Raw genomic sequence first — 21,575 nt, forward strand, 5'->3', positions numbered from 1 at the left:
TACTAGCAGAATATGTAACCTTTTCAATGTTAATAAGAAGATTTCTTCGATGGTTGCCTTAGTGAACATGAGCATGGTTTTGTGCCAAGAAAATCCAGTTTCAGAATACACCAAATTATATAATGACGAATATTCTATTCCCACAAGCTTTATTTGACTTAGTGCCAAAGATAGACCAGTTTGTAATCTGTTACAAGATTTCAGACAGATTGGAAAGACAATGTTGCCTGCGGAGAATTAACAAGACTGTTTTGATCCAATGACTTAGTTTTTGAACCTAAATACCCTAGTTTCAAATTTTATCTAGACTGAACAGGGTTTATGGTCATCAGGTAGTAGCAGAAAATGCGACCTATTAAATGCGAACAACATTTATTAGGTTATCTTATTTCAAACTGAGACTAGATTTCATTAAAATAAACATCCTAACCTAGTTTCATTTTAATCAGGTTGAAAATGTAGATGCACAATAATACTTTTATATTATTTAACCGGATTATTAGAGATTATTCTATAAAAAGTTTTGTACCTAGCTTTCACGTAAACAACATTATGATAATGTTTTATGTAGTTTAAGTAAAAATGTGGTCTCAAGAGTGCGAACTGGGTTTTCAGTGATCAGACTGATTTATCTGGTTATTGAATTCAGGAAAATTCCTCTCTAGGGCATTGACGTTTGTCTCAACAGTGTAAACACATTTTCTTCAATAATTTGAACTCAATTTCTCTAGAAACAGAATCGTCTAGATTTGTATGAGAGTAAACATTTTGACAAAGTTTCAATAACAACCTTAAGAACATTGATGGTGAAAATTTATCGACATACCAAACACGACTATAGACACAAGGAGACCACAATAGTTCACCTTAAGCACTTTTTCTCCAGCATAAAATTCCAAGTCATCCAAAACATGCAAGATAAAGTAATTCTTAAAAACTAATATTTATTTGCTTCCAATTTTTGGCCTCCTGACCTATATCAAAAATAAAATACCTTCATGCAGTCATGTCATATCGACTTTATGTAAGCCGTTACAAAATATATATACTTCCCGTTTCGACTTCATATCATTTTCGTTAAATCGCTGAAACTACACCACACGCATTTATCCCCGAATTAACAGTCATGCATTATACAGAGGAAATGGTATGAGTGTCCCTTCATATTGAATTTATTACACAAGTCTGATAAAATAAAAGTATGTGAGGATCTGTCCGACAAAACAGTTGTCTGGATACATTACCTAAGTTAATCATCATCAGCATTTTCATAAAAATATACCTTCAAGATCTTACTGTCACATATATAAACAAACCAATTAATAATTCGATGCCAACAGTAGTTATTCATAGCGAAATTATCATCGAAGAGCTAATTTACATTTTAATTGAAACATTCATATAACTTTGATCTGTATTGTTGGGTTAAGTTGCAGCTCATGCTTGCGTTCTGTGATTCCAAGTGATATTCTAATAAATTTCATTTTTCAAGCTAAAACATGAACAGAATTACTTCAAGTGCCTTTCTGGGAAATATTACAAGCATGGGCGGGAACTCGGGTAGAACTTAACTAACCCTAACACCGAGCCAGCATGACAGACACCAGCTTCTAAAGAAATTATGCATCCTTTTCAAACCACATTTGCTAAGGGCAAGTACTCTAAACAACTAGGCCAAGTTAAATGCAGGAACAAAACCTGTACTGTATATAACTGTTTAATGTTGTACAAAAGAAATAAAATTTTAGAAAGATGTGAGATGAAAATGAATAAACATTTATAAACAGACATCCTGCTGACAAACGCAAAATTACATATTGATAACATGTTTGTTATTACATGAATGAATGGTGACGTCTGTTAATACTTACAGTAGCAGTCATACTGGTCGTAGCTGCCAGTGATATTTGTTGTGTATCCATCAGGACAAGGTATACAGCTGTACTGTGCTGACAGTTGTTGATACGTTCCTAGCGGACACGATACACAATAACCAAGTCCGGATTCGTACATCGTTCCCGGAGAACAGCCAACTGTGATTACATGTACATATTTTATTTATGTGATAATTTCAAGCGGACATAATATATAAATTACATCATCAGCGTCAAACATCGTTACCGACTAACAGAGAAATGCGTACCAATTAAGGTTATTCTATTTAATTAAACATGTACGTTTCCAGGTGGATGGGATTAACAATTTCTGAAATTGTCTATATTTTATAATGTATAACGATAATACAACACACCGCACATGTCATACTCGTCTTGAAGAAAGTATCCATTACTGCACTCCACACTTGATTCTTTAGAAACATTTGTAGAATCAGCTACATATCTAACACCATCTAACTCCACTGATAACCAGTCTCCACCATTTGTTGTAATTGGCGATAGAGCCTCTTCAACAGTGTCCCAGTATTCAGTCGTGTCGTTATTATCTATATTAAACGGTATATCTTTACAGGTTAATGAAATTTAAAACGCTGTTTCTTTCTGACCTTACTTATTTCAGAGCGCTAATCGCACATATATTATATGTCAAGGGCTAATAGATTATATATAATAACCATGAAACACTTACACTGTTTCAAACACCGAAAACAAAGTCTATTACTGCTCACAAAAATTCAATACTTACCTTATGAACATGTCGAATTATATTCCAATTTAATTAAAAACTAATTTTCACACCGAGTGATCCTTAAACTTTCTGTCTGATTTTTTTTTCAGTCCTTACCAGTTTCGGTATCGTTTCCGAAGTCAAACGTAAATGTGAAAGTAATCTCGCTCTTCTTTTCTTCTTCAATTTGGCGCCTTTTTCTATTCTGACACTTAGTCACAGACGCGGAAACTAAACAGTTTGTTCCATTTTTACATACAAAATTGGACACGAATCTTCTCAGATTAATTTCCAGATCAGAAGCCTTGCCGCAAGAGATTTCCGGTACAATAGGCATTATTGCTTGTGCTTTAACATGTGAGGGGCGACCTGTTCCTTCTGTTACAAAAGAAAAATGATACGTGAATGAAGTGCATTATAGAAACAAATCAACAATATGTAAGAAAGGAAAAATTATTTGTCAAAAGGCTTAATAAAAACATTTTGTTATTAAAAAAAAATAGGTCGATGTTAGTATGTTATCTCTTTTGGAAAATAATCCTTACTGATATAACCATATGCTTTCTTACTTGAACAGGACGGTTTTTCGTCAGTAATGTTCCATTTGTAGCTAGAGAACGGACCGCACTGATAGATAACGGCCCAGCTGTCTACGCTATATGTACTGTTAGGTGGGTAGAATCCAGGAACACATGTCAGTATACAAGTAGTCACATCATCAGTAGAGTTGCATCTTGTTTTCATTCCGTAATGCTTACTTAATATCGGACAAGCTGAAAGGGTAAATACAACTGTAGCTTGGAAGATGGGAACAGTTCAAAAGCAAATGCAAAATGATCATTTTTGTATAAACTACTAGTATTTTACCAGTGGATAGTATCGGATTCTATATTTTATCAGACAAGAATTTGTTTTTTGCGTGTCTGGGATCAATACACCAGTTGAAATAATTATGACTCTCCTTAAAGGCATCAAAACAGGTTTTGTTAATGGTGTAATAGTAAAATTGAACACGATAACGTTACAAAAGAAGGAGATGTTTAATGATATAATACCTTAGATATCTTATACACCACTGAAAGATAAGACCAACAACGTTGTATACATATAAATTTCAACTAATGTAATAATGTTGCCATAGAAGAGAAAGTAAGTTATCACCTTGCTGTCCCCTTTTTACAATTACAGATTACGTTTATGTCGAAAATAATATTTCTCAACAGAATTGAAGAAATCATATTTGTTTTATTAGTATTTTCTAAGTGTATGTCTAAAACAGTAGCAAATCTGTATTAAAACTGTTCAACTGTAGAGTTTCTTTAGGCATTTAATTTACACTGAATCCAACGAGTGGTTGCAGAGAAATGCTCCGGAGAAGAATTGCACTATAGAATACTACTATTAAATAATCAATAGGCAATCGCCGACTTGAACAAGTTGAAAAATGAAACAGTACACTAATACAACATAAATGTCATGCTAATAGCTCTCTAAACAAGACTTTGTATGTATGATCATACTTAAAATTGCAATTTCTTGTTAGGAAAAGAAAATGCAAATCTTAGTAAATTGGGTTAATTCGATATACGAGTATTGTTCTGCTAATGCAACTCCTTCAGAATTTAAACGCAACAACATTATATGTAAAGATTAGTATGTCTTGGGTACACAAAAATATTTATTTTTACCAAGACATGAATCTTCCTCGCACGTCCTATTTTCTGTTTTCGTTCCAGGACAGTTTTTCCCCTTGCTTCCTAGCTTACAATCTCTGTGTCGGGTTTGTTTCCCTCCACCACAGGACGCGCTACATGTGTCCCATCTGGTCCATGCTCCCCAAACACTTTCGTCTTTCGGGCAATAAAATATACTATTATAGCTTAATTTTTTTAATCAATTGATAAAGCTCTACTGCTTATATTAGATATAGTGATAGAGGTGAAGCATTGACTACCTTGCATTTATCTATGTAACCACACAAATTAAAAGGAACAACGAAGTAACTGTATGGTTAAAGCATAATGATAAGTCATTTCATTGTCATTTTAATTTTCATTGAAATAATAAAGAGTTCTTTTCTTGCTTTTATAAAATTCAAACAATATGTGATATAGTGCATATGATGTTTTATCTAAATTTCAGCTTAAATAGTGGATCTGAATTTATCTTATTAGACTTGAATATTAAACTAGGTCTCAAATGATAAAGTTGAATTTTAATTATTTTTTAGAATTTTAGGTACTCTGTCTATTTGTATGACAAATATTATAGACAATAGACTTTAAATGCAAAGATTTTAAAACAAGCCTCGTTTTGTAATACCTGGTTCGATTCCACAAGTAGTACCACTGTAGCCATTTGCACAAGAACAGGTGAATCCATTTTCCATGCTGATACATTCTGCAGAGTTTTCACATGGGTTTGGAAGGCAATTGTCCGGTGGTATAGTACAATGAGAACCACTGTAACCATCCTTACAACTGCATTTATACCCTGTACCATCAGTTGTACATCCGTGTTTTATACCACATGGATTAGACAAACATGCGTCTGTTTCCAAAAAAGGAGAGTTTCATTTTTGTTTTGCATTATTGCGTTTCATGTTTTCGCCACTGCTGATTAGCCTCATTATATACCAAGTAACAAAAATTGTTAAAACATAACTTAGAGATGGTACCTACCCAAGAAAATAAAAGAGGAGCAATTGACAAATAAACAGAAGCCAATATAAAACAGTGGTCGAAAGTAACATAAAAACTAAATAGGTCCTTTTCCAAACCACTTTTCAGGTAGACAAAATATTACCTACATTTAAAAGATATCTTTGTAATCGATATACAACAAGCACACGTTCCTCATGGCCTACACAGATTGATTATTATTTTATAATTTATCCTAATGCCTTGCTAGAAAGTTTAATAGTGTATACGATTAAAAACAAATTGCGCAAATTCATTTCAAGAACTGTTTTGATATTAAGAAACGTTGCATGAGATATTTAGGATATTAGATTCCTAATAGTAATGTCAGTAATGTTAATATGGCATTCACTTGCCATATTCCTGAAGTTGACTATGTTGCAATTTTTAAACAACTTTTACCGTGCCGGTTTTTAATAGATTTTGTATAATTTATGATTTTTCCTGAAACACAAGAAGAGACAAACTATAAGTGATGGCCTCTGTCCAAAACGTTTGCAGAGAATTTATTATACCAATAGTTTTGATAAGAGAAACGTCAAACTATTGGTAAACAGTTATAAAACACAAAATAAAAGTGCCAATATCATTTTTAGGCTGCCTTAAATAAAGTAATTTAATGAGTTAGAATTCTAACTCCAACATTGAAAGATTAAGGTCGAGTCATGTGGGACTGTTTTAGATTTTGTGTACTTCATTCGAAAATAACCTTGGAGCAGAAGTAAAACCTACCTACAACCTACATTTCTTTCGCTATATTTAGTCTAAAGAGTAAAGGCAAAATAGAGACAATTTATCTGATGTAACTCAGCATTTTTAAAAATGTCTAACTCTGCCCGCTCTCTGTTTCAGAGGTAAATCTACTTTGAACAGCAAGAAATTGCTTATCAAATGAAAAAAATCCACTTTTGTACAATAAACTAATAATAAGTTTGAAAAAAATACAAGAAAAAAGGAATATAAGAAAAATGTGGTTACAGTGGGACTTGAACCTATGCCCACCTGAAAAAAATTGAAATCAAAGTAGGTTCATGGTAAGAATTGAATTCTCTTCAAAAGGAGGTACACTATTATAAATCTAGTACCAGATAATGGTATGTTTTGTTTTTGTTGCTTGGTTTACACGAAATTTGATATATTAAGATGTAAAATATATATCTAGCAATGAGATATTACAAGAGTTGAAAGTTAAGCTGGTATCATAAGTGTAACAACATAAGTAGACTTTTGAAAGTATTTCTTGTGCTCTACTCATTTTGAAGCATTTCTATGACTGTTCAGGACAACTTTGCTGCAAATAGTGTAATACTAAATACCAGTGTCATCAAATGTAATTGCAATCTTTTAAGCTAATACATAAGTAATTAGATCCTATGCATTTTACGTTTAATTATGTATTTTCTAGAGGTAAGAGTAGTTTAACACGGTCATTGCTTTACATCATAACAAATGCTGACAAAGCATATAGAAACTACGTAATTTGACATTACTTTAAACAAACTATAACGTGTTTTATTTATTATTGTAAACAAAGTAAGCAGGTAACTTAGGTGTTCACAATAAGTTAAACCTTTTGAACAATTTGAAAAAAGTTGACCGGGCCTTTCATTTACAATTATACCAACAGTTATTACATGAATTGAGTGCATTCATGAGTGGAAAATATTGATGATACAATGTTGTGGGTTTTGTTTACATTAAAAACTTTGGTTAGTGTTGGCTTTTGAATTAACTAAAGGACAAAATAAAATTCAGTTACTGTATAGGCTCTTTCAAACTGTTGGAAGTAGACTAAACTTACATTAAATTCTATTAAAGTGATAATTAGAGAAATTTCAAAATCAATGAAATACTGTCAATACAAGAGTTGTCCATTTTGCTTCAGATATTTTAAGAAGATCACTTCTTAAATATCAAATAGTTTTATCATTACATAAAGAGGAGGAAAAGCATAAGTATATGTAGTAAATAAGTAAATTTAGCTGTCACATTACACCAAAAAATAACCTGTAAAGACGAATTTGACTTTTAAGGTACCATCTCTACTTAAATCCTTATCCATAAAATACCATGGAATCATAAAAAGCAAACAACCAAAATAGAAGTAGCTTTAATTTCTGAAACATACAAGGCCTCTTAAAACCCCATATCACTCACGACTTTAGCTGAATTCTATATCAAAGGTAAATTGAATACCAACAAATACCGGCAATTTAAAGAAAACAGTCTAAATACGCATAGACGCTTTTCCGACGCCACAAGGTACTTAGAGATGTTTTTGTGTTAGTTAATTAAACCTATAAAGACATTATAGACATTATTTTGAAGCATAGAACTCAAGATAACCTCAAACGTAAAGATTAGAATCTTTGGAAGCAGTAAGCACACTAAATGGCACAAGATCATATAGATTATTGTGTCACCCACAGAATGGAAAGATCTAGCAGAAGGTAAATTAACAAGAAACATTTTATTGTACATGTATTATGAACAAATATTAAGATATGAATAGACACAACACAAATAAAAGACAACGGGCACGAGGGATGAAAAAGGAAACAAACAACATTGCAAACGTATAGCTAACACATTTAGAATAGATATTGGGGTTAAGTCAAGGAAAAATGTAGCATTAAACTAGGTTTATACGACAGAAAAATTGCAGAAAAGAAGCTATAAGTTACCACAAAATAAAATACCATAACATTCTGGAGTGCATATCTTCTGTTCCTCACTATTCCCATCACAAGGTTTACCGCCAGGCGATGGTGGTGGATTATCACATGTTCTGTTTCTCTTTCTCTCTCCAGATCCACATGTTATACTACAGTCACCCCACTCTGTCCACATACCCCATTGACCATGGTCTGTTATGATTTTCGTAAGCGATTAGTTACTACCAAGTCAAAAAAGGCCAAACAATAATTATAGATTTTAACATTCTATTTTCTGTTCTATATAACAACTAACTAAAACGGCCACATCTAATTTCTTATTAAATAAAGAAGTCTGGAACTGTGTTTTAATTTGTAACAATGCATTATTTGTACATCATAATGTTTATATCTAATGTCATAGCGGCGAGCTGAAAAAAAAAAAAAAAAAAAAACAACAACCCAAAACACATCACTATATGTATTAATATGTACATAACACATTTACTCACAAAAATACATAGGGAGCCTTCGCGGGTGAGTGGTTAAGGTTGCTGATTTCAAAGCGCTTGCCCCTTACTAATAAGGGTTCAAGTCTCACTCAAGGTGTTGAATTATTCATGTATTGTAGCAATCCAGCTGGCTTACGGAAGACCGGTGGTGCCCGTTCGTAATGAAATAATGCTCGGAGGGGCACCTGGGGTTTTCTTCCATCATCAAAACTGGAAGTCGCCATATGATCTATAATTGTGTTGATGCGAACGCAAAATTAAATCACTCAGGTTTGGTACATAGTCACGAACATGAAATATCAGTGCATTTTGTTCAAAAAAAAAAAAGACAGTATTTTTTCAGGAAAAGTTTTGATAAAACCACTCAAAACGGTTGTAGAATGATTAGGATCATTGCTGTGAAATTATGTTGAAATCGAGGACGTCATTTGAGAGAAGAATGACGACGTTTTTCATATAGATGTATAGGGAAAAGTATCCCATGCCTCTGACGGACATGTATTTTAACAAAAGAAAATGAATTGAGAGCTTTAGAATGTAATCCAAACAATATTTCAGTAAAATTATTTCAAATCAGGCAGGCAGCGGCTTCTGTGGGAAAGCTTTTTTAAGTTTATTTTTTCATTTCGGTTGCTTAGAAAACCAGAGTTCTTCACAAATGACCTAGAGATGAAAGAATCTGAAGGAGGAAAACACCAAAGAATTGTCCTGTAAAGGAGAAGGTTAAGGAGAAAATGTTGAACAAATTGTTGACGATGGACATTGGGCAATCACAGAATCTCACTTTGATCTCTTTGTGCTTGAGCAAATTTAAAACACGTACGCAGAGGAATATTACAGAGGTCCCCACTGTATCCTTCATCACAGAAACATGTATATCCTGACACTGTATTGTTGCATTGCCCGTTCTCACAATTGTTCTGTTCACAAAAATCTATGGGCGTATTACATGTACTACCAGTAAATCCAGTACTGCAGATACAAGTAAAACCCTCTGCACTTGATATACATTGATTGGTTCCACAGGGTTTTGTCTGACAATTGTCAACTGAAAAACAAATGTTATGCTACATATTTTATACGTACAATTTGAAGATACGTTTTTGATAGTATTACAAAATATATATTTATATTTAACACACTTCCTAATTTTGCACACAAAAAAATCACACATAACCTTTATTCAAAAAGTATTGATAAACAAAATTATTTAAATGAGTTACTCTAATAATTCAGATGCAAAATGCCTTACCTACGCAAGAGACGTTATTGCATAGTCTTGATTCGATCTGGTTAGAACAAGTTTGATTCTGGGCACAGACACGTGTCCTGTTAGAAATGCCACCATTGCAGGTCACCGTACACTGCGACCATGATGTCCAGTAGGTCGGTCCGTCCTTGGCTTAAGAATAGATAAAAATAATTTAATCTTCAAAAAGGGTCTAATCCATGCACGATACATTATTACATAATCTCGTTTCTGACTGGTCAGAACAAGTTTGCTTTTGGGGCGGACACGTTTCCTGCCGGAAACACCACCATAGCGGGTTAACGAACATTGCGAGTATAACGCCCAGTATGACTGTCACCCTTCGGCTTAAATATATGAAATATGAAAAATAAACATGAAAAGCGCAATATTTCGAATTTGCACATGTATACGTTATGTAGTAAGAAGCGGAAAGGTTCAGTATTGTTTGTCACATATAATATTTATGTATGCAAAATACCTTCCTCGCACAGATGTCCGCCGAATTTCTCAGGACAAATACACGTAAAGTTGTCCACACCATTTTCACATGAGCCTTCGTTATGGCACGGGTTTGGTGTGCAGTGGTCGACTTGAAATTGGCATAGAACTCCAGTATAACCAGAGTTACATTTACAAATGAAACCATTCGAGGTCTCCAAACACCTGTGTTCGCCGCATGGATTGACTAAGCATGGATTAGTTGCTGTAACACAGGATGTTTTCTTTTAAGGTTATCCCTTATATGTCTAAAAAGAGCATTTCATCACAGTTACTGTTTTGAATATGAACATAGTAGGTATACTGAAGCAGCAGTTGCCACCGTTTTTAACAAATCATGTTAACCGAAGCGTTTGTCATTCTTATGCTACGCGTGAGTGCTTCATTCTCGAATTTGTAATAATAAGAACAAGAATGACTTAGATATTTTGAACATTTGTGTTATATCTGGTTTTAAATGTGTACTAATGCATAATTAATCGAACGTTTAGAAAACCATGTACAATATATTGATTAATGTAAATATTCAAATTAAATTTATGAAAATAAACAGTTATTTTCTTAGTAATAACCGTTGCATGGTTCTAAGTTGCATTCTAATTCTTCTGACATGTCTCCAACACACTGTGTTCCGTACTGTCCCGGAGTCGGGTTATCACAGGCCCTTGTCCTCTTTTTGACGCCTCCGTCGCAATTTACGTCGCACACTCCCCAGCTTGACCAAGAACTCCAACCACCATTTTCTACAATTCAGCAAAGCAGTGTTGTACCAAATTCTTCAATACCGACAGTTGTGAGTGAAAGTAACTGTTTTGTTGTTTTTATACAATCAACTTTCAAACATTCATTTCTATACTTAGGCTCATAGTGAACAGCAAAGCATCATAGTAAAAAATGTGTATGTTTATTGGGAAACGTCAGCCTCATTTATTATACACTGTATAATTATTTGCTACATGGATCATAAAAATATGAGGGGGCCTCCGTGGCCGAGTGGTTAAGGTCGTTGACTTCAAATCACTTGCCCCTCATCGATGTGGGTTCGAGCCTCACTCGGAGCTTTGAATTCTGCATGTCAGGAAGCCATCCAGCTGGCTTGCGGAAGGTCGGTGGTTCTACCCAGGTGCCCGCTCGTGATGAAATAATGCACGGAGGGGCACCTGGTGTCTTCCTTCACCATTAAAAGCTGGAAAGTCGCCATATGACCTATCATGTGTCGGTGCGACGTTAAATCCAACAAAACAAAAAAAAAAAACCCATAAAATTACGTATTGTTTTCGAAGACATTTTAGACGATTTACCTTCGAGGTAAAAGTTTATTTGTGTAATATTGCAGCTTTTAAATAGCTATACAGGCATATCTATCTCGTTATTCTTTAAGTTGATTATCAAGGAAAAATAGATAGTATTATGGGAACACCATATGATCTTCTAATCAGGTGATCATAATATATGTGGTAAACACAAATAATTTGTGTATTCTACATATCAAAAACAGACACCAAATATTTAAATTCGAATCGGCAATGTTGGCGTTGAATAGAGAGAAAATATTCTACCTGTATTTGCAAATATAGTGTTATCTATTTAATAAATAAAGGTTTTGTAAATGTCTTGATTTATGATGTTGTATTCTACTCAACTGAATTCGGTCTTGTAAAATATACGAAAGTCGAATATATCAAAGTTCAAGCTATTGGCCTCTACCTACCTTTTCATTCTGAATCAAAAGATAACTTTAATGTCATCTGAAGCAATGCCTTATTTACTGAATAATGAATATTTATGAGTCTAAGAACTGACATGAGTCGGAATCTGAATTCTGGCTAATGCAGACTTTCGTATTTATTCTTTACAAAATATTAAAGGTATACACTTCTAATCTTCTAAGGCAACACATAGATATTGCCAATATCTTTCGTGTCACCTAGGGACACAATTGACATTTAAAATGCGTTTAGAAAAATCAACTGATAATACAATGTAAAGATTACAACACAATCAAATATTGCAACCAGAAAATTTCATTATCTGAATACCTCACTTTTTAAAAAAAAAAATACAGCAATCATTATGCGAGAAAATATTCTGAACTGAAATTCTGTAAATTGCGCATGTAAAACAGAGAAACGTGGAAACATCACAAATCGCCCAACACGACAAAAACAGTTTAATGAATTTTGCAAGAGTAACCTGCGTGAAATTAACAAATATGTATATATTTTCGCGGAATTCAACTTTTGATATTATATTCATGTCCAGAAATGAGACCGTGTTTTGAAGAGTATTGTCCCTTGATTATTAAACCAGATCGGTTAAATTCGATTGTTTCCCTTTATACCATCTTAACGCGAGTATCGACTTTTGTTAATCTCTCTTATCTTGATAATCTTGACCTTACACTGGTTTTGTTAATTAGGGGTATTGCGACAACATTGTGAAACTTTTTACACAAGCGGAGTTTATACCTTGCCCGAAGCAATTTGCAGTGCATTCCTCAAATTGGTGATTTTGAATGATAATCGGGTTTTTGTTTCAAAATTGAGAGCCGGGAAGGATATTCCCATTTTAGATATGTATTTAAACTTTTGATTATATCTTTTAATGGCAAATATATGTGAATCATAAATTAAAAGTTAATTGATTAAAAAATAATTTTTGAAATTTAAATATTTTTATTCAAACATGTAATTTAAAATAACAGTTTTAACCTAATTTGACAAAGATGGAATTAGATCGACGTACATGTTTATTACCTGATATACATAACATTCTTATTTCTTCAAATTGGTGATTTTGAATGATAACCTGGAATTTGTTTAAAAATTGTCAGGAAGCATATACTTCCCATTACTCAACGTATTTTTAAAATATGTATTTAATGACCTCCAGATTTGGCTAAAAATAACCTTTCTCTCAAATTGAAGTTTGTTGATACTAGAAGATGTGTTTTTGTGTCTAAAATATGCCGTCGAAACCAATAGCGCTATGAATTATGACTTCAAAATATAGATTTTTTTTTATAAACGAGACAGTTTACCTTGAGTAAAGCGTTACAGTCGCTTTTCGATTTTCATCATATAAAGTAGAAAAACAGCAAATTCTCAAGTATTTCCGTAATATATAGTTTTTCAGTAATTAAGTTTTAAAGCCTTCTTAAGAAATATAGCATTTATTTCCAGATATCTATAAAAGTATTTTTTCTTGTTGTCGAACGATCTGGATGATAGTCCCTTTAATTTTTAAAATATTTTTATGAGGGCGAACTATATGTGTATTTCGGGTCTCCTTGAAAATGTGTCTTTTCAATTTAAAAAAAGTTTTTAAATATTATGGATCCGTGGCCTATAAATGCATTTTACTTTACAATAATGTGAATTTGGATTTTGAACGGTAAGATAAATTATCAAAATTTATAACTCCATATCCATAATTTAGATTTTAACTTTAAAGTGTTTATGCAAGAGCCGTAATATTTGTCCCTTTAGGCCGCGGGGCATGTCAGACAAACATATACTAATCCAATTAGTAACGGTAATAAACAGAAATATGTCAGCATTCGGTTAACTTATTGTCAAACACGTTATTTGACTTTATCATACATATATAATCATTACAAAAAGATAAGATAAGAAATTTTTAACAACAATATTATAATACTTACAAACAAGAAACATGAAATTTACACCCGACCCAATGGACTTGTTATATTTACATGTACAATATTCAAGTTTAAATATGAACATGTAGTTCTATATGTTAATCAACTTTATGTTATGTTAGGTTTTAATGCAATAAATAATTCTAGTTGTGAAAATGGTATTAAATGAATTAAAAAAAAATGGAATATTTTTATTTAAACATGTAATTTAAAATAACTTTATTTTTATTTAATCTGACAAAGTAATGACATTAAACACGGAATTAGATTGACACACATGTCTATCTAATTCAGTTTATCCGGTGTCATCAGTACACGTGTACTGTGACGGGCAAAATTTTCCAAATTAGTAAAATCAGTGATATTCAAACGTTTAGGGAAGCAAGAAGACATAAAAATAATTTAAAAATAAACTCATTGAAAGAAAGATTAACTTTTCTAGTTTACTTCAATAACTTAATAAATGTTGTGAGATGATTATAAATATGAGAATAAATCATTCTAAAAGACCATGTAAAGCTTAAAATCTGTCATTTCCTACAGAAATCAATGGGACTCGGGATCAAAATTACTTACTTATTTCAAACGCATAGGGAAGCAAGAAGATCATATTTTATTTTATCAAAAATTATATTGAAAGAAAGTGCAAATATTGCAGATTACTTCAATAACTTAATAAATATTGTCAGATGATGCTTTTGATGTAATTTGATGTGTTAAAGTTTTTCTCCTTCTATATTTCAATGGCGTAAATTGACCGATAATGGCTAATCGATACACCCGATAACCTGTTTTCAAGGGAGACAATTTCGCCAATAATCCAGCAAATTGGCTTAGATTTCTGGGTATGGTAACGTGAGAGATACTTTACCTCATACTTTTTAATTTAACTTTTTATAATGGTAACTGTATTCGAGAAGTTTGGAACGAGAAAACATTTACTACGTGACCATGAAATGTATATATTTTCTCCAAAATGTGGTAAAATAAAGTTAACTTTTTCTTTACAGCTTGACAAAGCCATGGTATAAGTGTTCGCATTATTTTTTGTTGTTGTTGTTGGATTTAACGTCGCACCGACACATGAGAGGTCAAATGGCGACTTTCATATTATTGTTTTTATTTATGCTAAAATGTTATTTGTTTATTAATTTTGATATGATCATTTTTGAGACGTTTTTTAAATGAGGCATGGCTGAAAAATAAGTAAAAATATAGAATTCTTATTATTTTAAATTTCTATACAACCTAAATAATGCATGCCTTTCAAAATACTATTATCAAGTTTGATTATGTTCAGTGTATAAAAAAGAAACTACATTTATCAATTGTTATTTCAGTCTTAATTATTTTAGTAAAGAACTCTGTAACAATATAACTTACTTGGAAGATTTTGACAGAAATGACCTCGAAAGCCAGGTGGGCATATACAGGTGTAATTCTTGCTGCTACTGACACACGTTGCTCCATACTGGCATTCATTCTGATTACAATTGTCAGGTGCGATTTCACAGATTGGTCCCTTGAATCCTCCAGTGCAAGTGCAAAAGAAGCCCGACAACGTTGGAGTACACATGTGTGAGCCACAAGGCTCATCAGCGCAGTAGTCAATCGCTTTAATGTAGAAACTATTATAGTGATATCGGTCATAAGATCATTTAAATCCTAGATGAAATTACAAAACCGTTTTAGAATATACTTTTCATTGAATAAATGCATTTTGATCAGTATGAGTTTTAAGGTATAGGTCCATGTGTCGGAGAAAAAGTTCGAACGTCATCAAATCATAGAAAGAAAGGATTGTTTTACATGAAATTTTAACAGCGTATAAAACATTTATATTATTCTACAAAACCATTGTCAATTTACTGATATAATTATTAAATCTGGAAAAGGACTGCATGAAGTGGCCACGCTTCTGGACAGTTCAGCAGCTTTAGACACTAACCATTTTTAAAAGCTGTTACACGTCTTCATTTTGATGCATTTGCAACAACGTGCGAGTGTTTAAACTTTACATAACTAGGTAAAACATCGTTTACGGCAATTGTTTACATTTATTTCTTTACAAATGGCATTCTTATTTAAAGGGGGACAACTCATTAAGAATATTTTAAGTATCCAATTCTGTGGGACAGAACAGTATAACATGTATTGGATAGATAAGTTGTTGGTCAAGATGCTGTTCATTTACTAAAAAAATCTGTTATTTTGTGATATACTGCTAAACCTTAAGTAGGTGATACCGTATAATTATAAAACCAATATATCACTAAATCATAGTTCAGGGGCAGTTACTAAATTTATATTCGTGTATATGAACAAAACAAAAATATTTACATAGCACATTTGAACAGAGTTTATTTTCTTAAATGCTATGTTAATTCTTATTGCAAGAATGACAGAAATATGTTTAAAACTCAAGTAAGCTATTGTGTGCCTCCTAGGTAAACTTGGTCAAGTTCGCCGTTTTTATGCACGTCATTTTTATTCAGTCAAGTTAACTTACTTTGATACTAACTTTCATGTAATCGCAAATAGAAGTTCTGTAAGTGTACAAAAGACACAAACAGAAAATATTTCTATCTCAGTGATAGTGACAGTTATGTAACTAGTGTCATATGTCGGGAACTATACGTGGAATTATGAATGAGGTTTCATTCAGTTGTCATGAGACTCGATTCTTATTTGCATCATCCCTACAACAAAATAAGCATAGCAGGAGATCAAGCATAACAGGAGATAAAATTTTGTCAAGTTATTATGAAGTAGTGTGCCAATATTTTAGAAAAATGTGACTTCTGATGGTATTTTTGTTAATGCTCGGATATTAGTACAAAAGTGTTCCTAAGGATTAAAAATGAAATTTTAAAGGAGCTGTCGCTATCTGGGGTTCCTCGTTACAGTAAAATGGGGTCAAAGGTCAAATGAATGCATTTACAAATAAACTATACCGCTGTGCAATCGTTTTATTTTCATAAAACCATTTAACTTAGTTTAAATAGTTTGTCTCAACACCCTTTAATATTTTGTAAATAAAACCGATGATAATATAAAAGTATGTATAATATACTTGCAAGTACCATGAAAAAAGTTATGCGTCCAGTCTACGTAATTATTGATCATCCCTCGTATATTATATAGAATAATATATATCTGCGAAAAGTGGCATACGATGGAAAAGTATGTTGTACTTGACATGTTAAAAATATATAAAATTCTCACATAAACAGTTAAAATCACTTTTCTGCCATGTACAACCAAGTATTTAGCTCAATAAGGAGAGAACAAATCTAAAGATCGCATGGTTGTGAATTCAATGCTCGGGAGAGGTGTATGTCCTCCATGACGATTTGATAATAGACATTTTTAGGAGTAATTTTGTCCTCCACTTCTGAATCATGTGGAGAAGTTGGCAGTTACTTGCGGGGAAAAGGCTAGCACTTGTGAAACTCCAGAACACTGTGTAGGTAAATTGCCCGCCGTTACATGACTAAAGTACTGTTGAAAGTAGCATTCACATATATGGAATGATTCTCCAGCTCCTATTAATTTTACTAAAATTATTTCAATACTGGTGATGATTCATTATGTGATCTATATTTATGTTAACTTATTAACTTGTCTACGTAGAGATGGTAAAATAGGACCATTTTAGAGGAATGACTGAAATATTGGTCACATTATAGGTGAACACAGTACATGTACGGTAACAAACAAAGTAAAACAGATGTGTAGGATTTCAACTAGTTGATCTATGCACTATTTCTTTGATGATTTGCTGTAATTTCTGTCTTTTGTTTACTATCGGTCAGACATTTATTAACATATTTTATGTATTTGTAATTAAGTAGCACGTTTCAAGAACTATCACCGCTATTAATGCGATATTCAGCGCGCTATTTCTATCTCGATTCTTGTTATTTTTGGCTTTGCTTCTACACTCTCACTTCCCGTTTAAAACAAATTGAAAACGGATCACATTGTAACAATTTATATTTCAGACATGTTGTCCTTGATGACATTGTGAAAATAAAGCTAGTATCATTCAGATTTGTTATAAATAAAAATGTATAAATGATATAAAAACATTAGAAAGGTTGTTTTAGAATTTTTTATGATAGTAACATTAAGGCACATTCAGTGAAATATTAGAGTGATGCCTGCCGGTAATTCCATGAGTACTAACAGATGAAGGATAAGCTAATCAAAATAATAAAATATAGTCCGATAGTAACTAAGAGAAATACAATGCGTAAACATAACTTCCTGCAGTTTAAGAAGAGCGTGAAGAAGAGTGTGAAAAAAAAATAAAAAAGAGATGGATTCATAATTATCATATACTTTGTCAGGCTAATATGTCTATAGCTTGTGAAATGAGACTATTTTGAAATTTTATTATTTTTTATATATATAAGGGTTAGAAGTTATTCTGCTATAAGGGTAACTCATTCTAGCATTCCACACTGAATATATTGACGATATATTGGTACGTTTGCTCTGCTTGGTTCTATCACATACCAATCACTCGGAAATAAATCTGAAGGTGTTGTAACAGGAAAACAAGCACGCTTTACCCCTATATTCACAGTCAATTAAGATCCTACTAATAACATTTGATATACTATCAAATTCACTGACAATTATTAAGCCTTTTTGAAGTTATGACATCTATAGAACCAACATTAACACAGTTACAAAATTGTAGATAATGAAAACACTTGAAGAGTGGTAACTAGTTCATATAATAGGCTAATGTTCATATGCAAGGAAATATTTTTAGTTGATTCAAAAAATATGAAGAGTACCATTTTCATGCTAATGGAATGAAAATAAATAGAGAATAACAGGTTACTGTCTTTTGAGAAAGGGTTTCTCAGATGAGGCTAGATATGGTCCTGGAAGGAGCGAGGCTTGCCGAGCTCCTTCCGGACCATATCTAGCCGAGTCTGAGAAATCCCTTTCTCAAAAGACAGTAATCAATTATTCTATTTATCATGCCATAATTTATTAACTTTTATCCTACCATTATGCGAAATAAAGTGCATAAATAGGGGTGGACCAGATTTTGCTGTTTTGCCGGACTTCTTTTTTATTTTATTTTTTTTTTGTTGTTCAAAATGATGCCAACTTGTTTTTTTAGAATAACTGCTAAATGACACATTTACGCCAATATTTTTATAAACGCGCTCTTAATAGGTATGTGAGACCATGCCAACAATGTATAGCGTATGCCTACCATATTTGCAATTACCACAAAAATGTTTTTATAACGGAAACGCTCGTAGAAACGGAAAATGACCCATGCAAAGCGTTTGTTCAGGATTTTAGCTCTCTGCATTTACATCATGGAATATTGTATCTGGAATGAACTTCCATGGAATAAAATCAACGATAGATGAAACGGTACTGCCTATTTTTTCTGCCACGCGGCGTTATGGCATGTGTATTTAATTCACTTCAAACGTTTGCTTGGTGAGAATGGGTGTCCGTCTAGCAACTGAATTTCGGATAAAATTTAACTTTGGAACAAATTGAAATTATTCTTTCGTGCTCAGTAAAACAGAGATGTGGTTACAAAACACAAGGTTAGAATTTGTTGCTTCTTCCGCTTTTTTATATTTTTGGATTTTAAAGACCTACTTCAGTGTCGTATGAGGGTGTAATAATTTTTAAATGCAAAATGGACACAATCTGATGTCCTTGGATTTAATCATAGGTTTAAACAGTGCAAAGTGTTCTCAAGTAACTGACCTGTGAAAGCCTGTTTTTCTCAGACAGGCTTTATCAGGCAGTTGCTATAGTAATGGCATGATAAAAATAACATAACATTTGCGGTTATCTAGAACATGTACCTATATTTAAACTTTGAAACTGCTTAAGTTTTATACATAGATAGTATTTCTAAACGCCCATACATTCCTGCAATTACTACAGCACATGAGTAAACCACTGAAATAAAGTTTTGACTGAAAGCATATACCATTTTACATAATGCTCGAGAGAATTTGCACATTTCATACTATCTCACAAATAGACTTAATCTAACCGAGTCTGCTATTTTTACGTCTGTGGGTTCTACGCTTAGAATATTTAGATCTGTCAACAGTTAGCACAGTCAAACTATGTTCGCTAGAACTCGACGGGACAAGCAAAATATGTTCGAGATATCAGTAGTACAAGCCAACGTGAAGAATACATTTATAGACCTGACGATTAATCAAGAGTAGTAAGCGAATAATCCGAATTTTAGCAAACGAAGTTTCAGTGTACTAGTTTTCATAAATACGCGCCATAGATTTTTTTATTTGTACCGTTGATACAGACAATCAAATAGGCTATCAACCAGCCTTTAGGAAAAACGGAACAGTTTTAGAAACATTAGAAAGATAGCTTTCATATATGAACAAACTATCGGAACGTACGAAGAGTTAAACTCATTCTACAGAGATAACTTTAGTCGTTTATAATTTTGCCAAATGCAATAAATCTACACGAACAGATTTAGTCTACTTTTCAAATTCACTATTATCACCGAAAATTTTATATTAAAAATGTAGCAAAATTGGCGAATATCTGACGTATATAACAAAAATGCACTTATTGAATTTCTACATTGAGCTGTGACCTTACTATGATCTTTAGAAGGCGACAGCCGTCCCTACCTCACCCCACCCTGCTCTCCTGAAAGGTTTCCAATTTTTATAAAGTTAACAATAAATATGGCTGTCGGGCATTCACAAAAAGTGCCGTCAAAGGCAATTTCTAGGCCTCTTTTTCAGATATATTGGCAGACTGAAGAGAGTTTCATCCAAATGTGTTGAAATATTACCTTAAATAAAAAAATATAACTTATGTTCTTGCTATTCTTTTTTAAAAAAAATAACCTCGTTAGATCAGTAAATGTATATAACATAGGTCAGCTTAGTATTGTAACAGTGAAAGTTGGCTTGACATGTGCCAACTGTCGTTTAGTTGCGGTTAATGAATGATAACAAAGACATGATTTCATCTAGAGCAAGGTGTCCTCATCTGACGCTTACAAAAACGCACGGGTATAGTTATATCACCCCAGACCTCGGCAAGTGAGTTTGAAATATTTAAACCTGTGCATGAAGACGGTTCAGTAAAAATTCCATTTCCATTAACAAAATCATCAGTGGAAAACACGGTTGCTGATATGTCATATGTACAGGACGTGCGGTGACTTGATATTTCATCAGCGGAAAGGCTATGATTGTACAGTGCCAGCGAAGTCAGGCGGATATCTGAAGTTAACAATTAAATTCATTTTATAAATTGAAATGTACACAATATAATGACTTAGCGAAACACTTTTTCATTATGAACCTTTATAAATAATAGAAACACATATATGTTGCACATTATATAAAACATTTTTATATATTGAAGACAAGCTCATGTGGATACACTAGCATTTCAATGACCTTAATGTAACTTATGTACTTTTATTTCCCGAAATTAAGACGGCGATGTATCCCGCGCACCATCTAATTAAGCAAATATTTCTCAACTAATAAGATTTGCTATAGTGTGTACTTACTCCAGGTACTTTGAAGAGTGTAGTCAATATATTACCACCACATTTCCTAGCCAGACAACTTTTTTAATAAATGCGTAAAAAGTTTACTTCATTGTGGTATCGAAATTCAG

At 32.7% G+C, this 21,575-nt stretch overlaps 1 protein-coding gene across 1 annotated transcript in view; it reads right to left on the bottom strand.

Annotated features, from left to right (window-relative positions):
• LOC123558382 (sushi, von Willebrand factor type A, EGF and pentraxin domain-containing protein 1-like) overlaps positions 1–21,575 on the bottom strand; it is a 109,537-nt gene that overhangs the window by 12,848 nt on the left and 75,114 nt on the right. The window contains exons 25-37 of the mRNA XM_045350266.2: positions 21,008–21,169; positions 15,285–15,515; positions 10,813–10,983; positions 10,221–10,445; positions 9,743–9,892; positions 9,314–9,538; positions 8,024–8,191; positions 4,948–5,175; positions 4,314–4,475; positions 3,195–3,398; positions 2,743–3,003; positions 2,252–2,443; positions 1,872–2,033 (exon numbers count right to left, since the gene is read on the bottom strand). Coding sequence (XP_045206201.2) covers positions 1,872–2,033; positions 2,252–2,443; positions 2,743–3,003; positions 3,195–3,398; positions 4,314–4,475; positions 4,948–5,175; positions 8,024–8,191; positions 9,314–9,538; positions 9,743–9,892; positions 10,221–10,445; positions 10,813–10,983; positions 15,285–15,515; positions 21,008–21,169 — 2,541 coding nt within the window. The remainder of the gene's footprint in view (positions 1–1,871; positions 2,034–2,251; positions 2,444–2,742; positions 3,004–3,194; positions 3,399–4,313; positions 4,476–4,947; positions 5,176–8,023; positions 8,192–9,313; positions 9,539–9,742; positions 9,893–10,220; positions 10,446–10,812; positions 10,984–15,284; positions 15,516–21,007; positions 21,170–21,575) is intronic.

Source organism: Mercenaria mercenaria, chromosome 15 (assembly GCF_021730395.1).
Source record: "Mercenaria mercenaria strain notata chromosome 15, MADL_Memer_1, whole genome shotgun sequence".
NCBI lineage: Eukaryota > Metazoa > Mollusca > Bivalvia > Venerida > Veneridae > Mercenaria > Mercenaria mercenaria.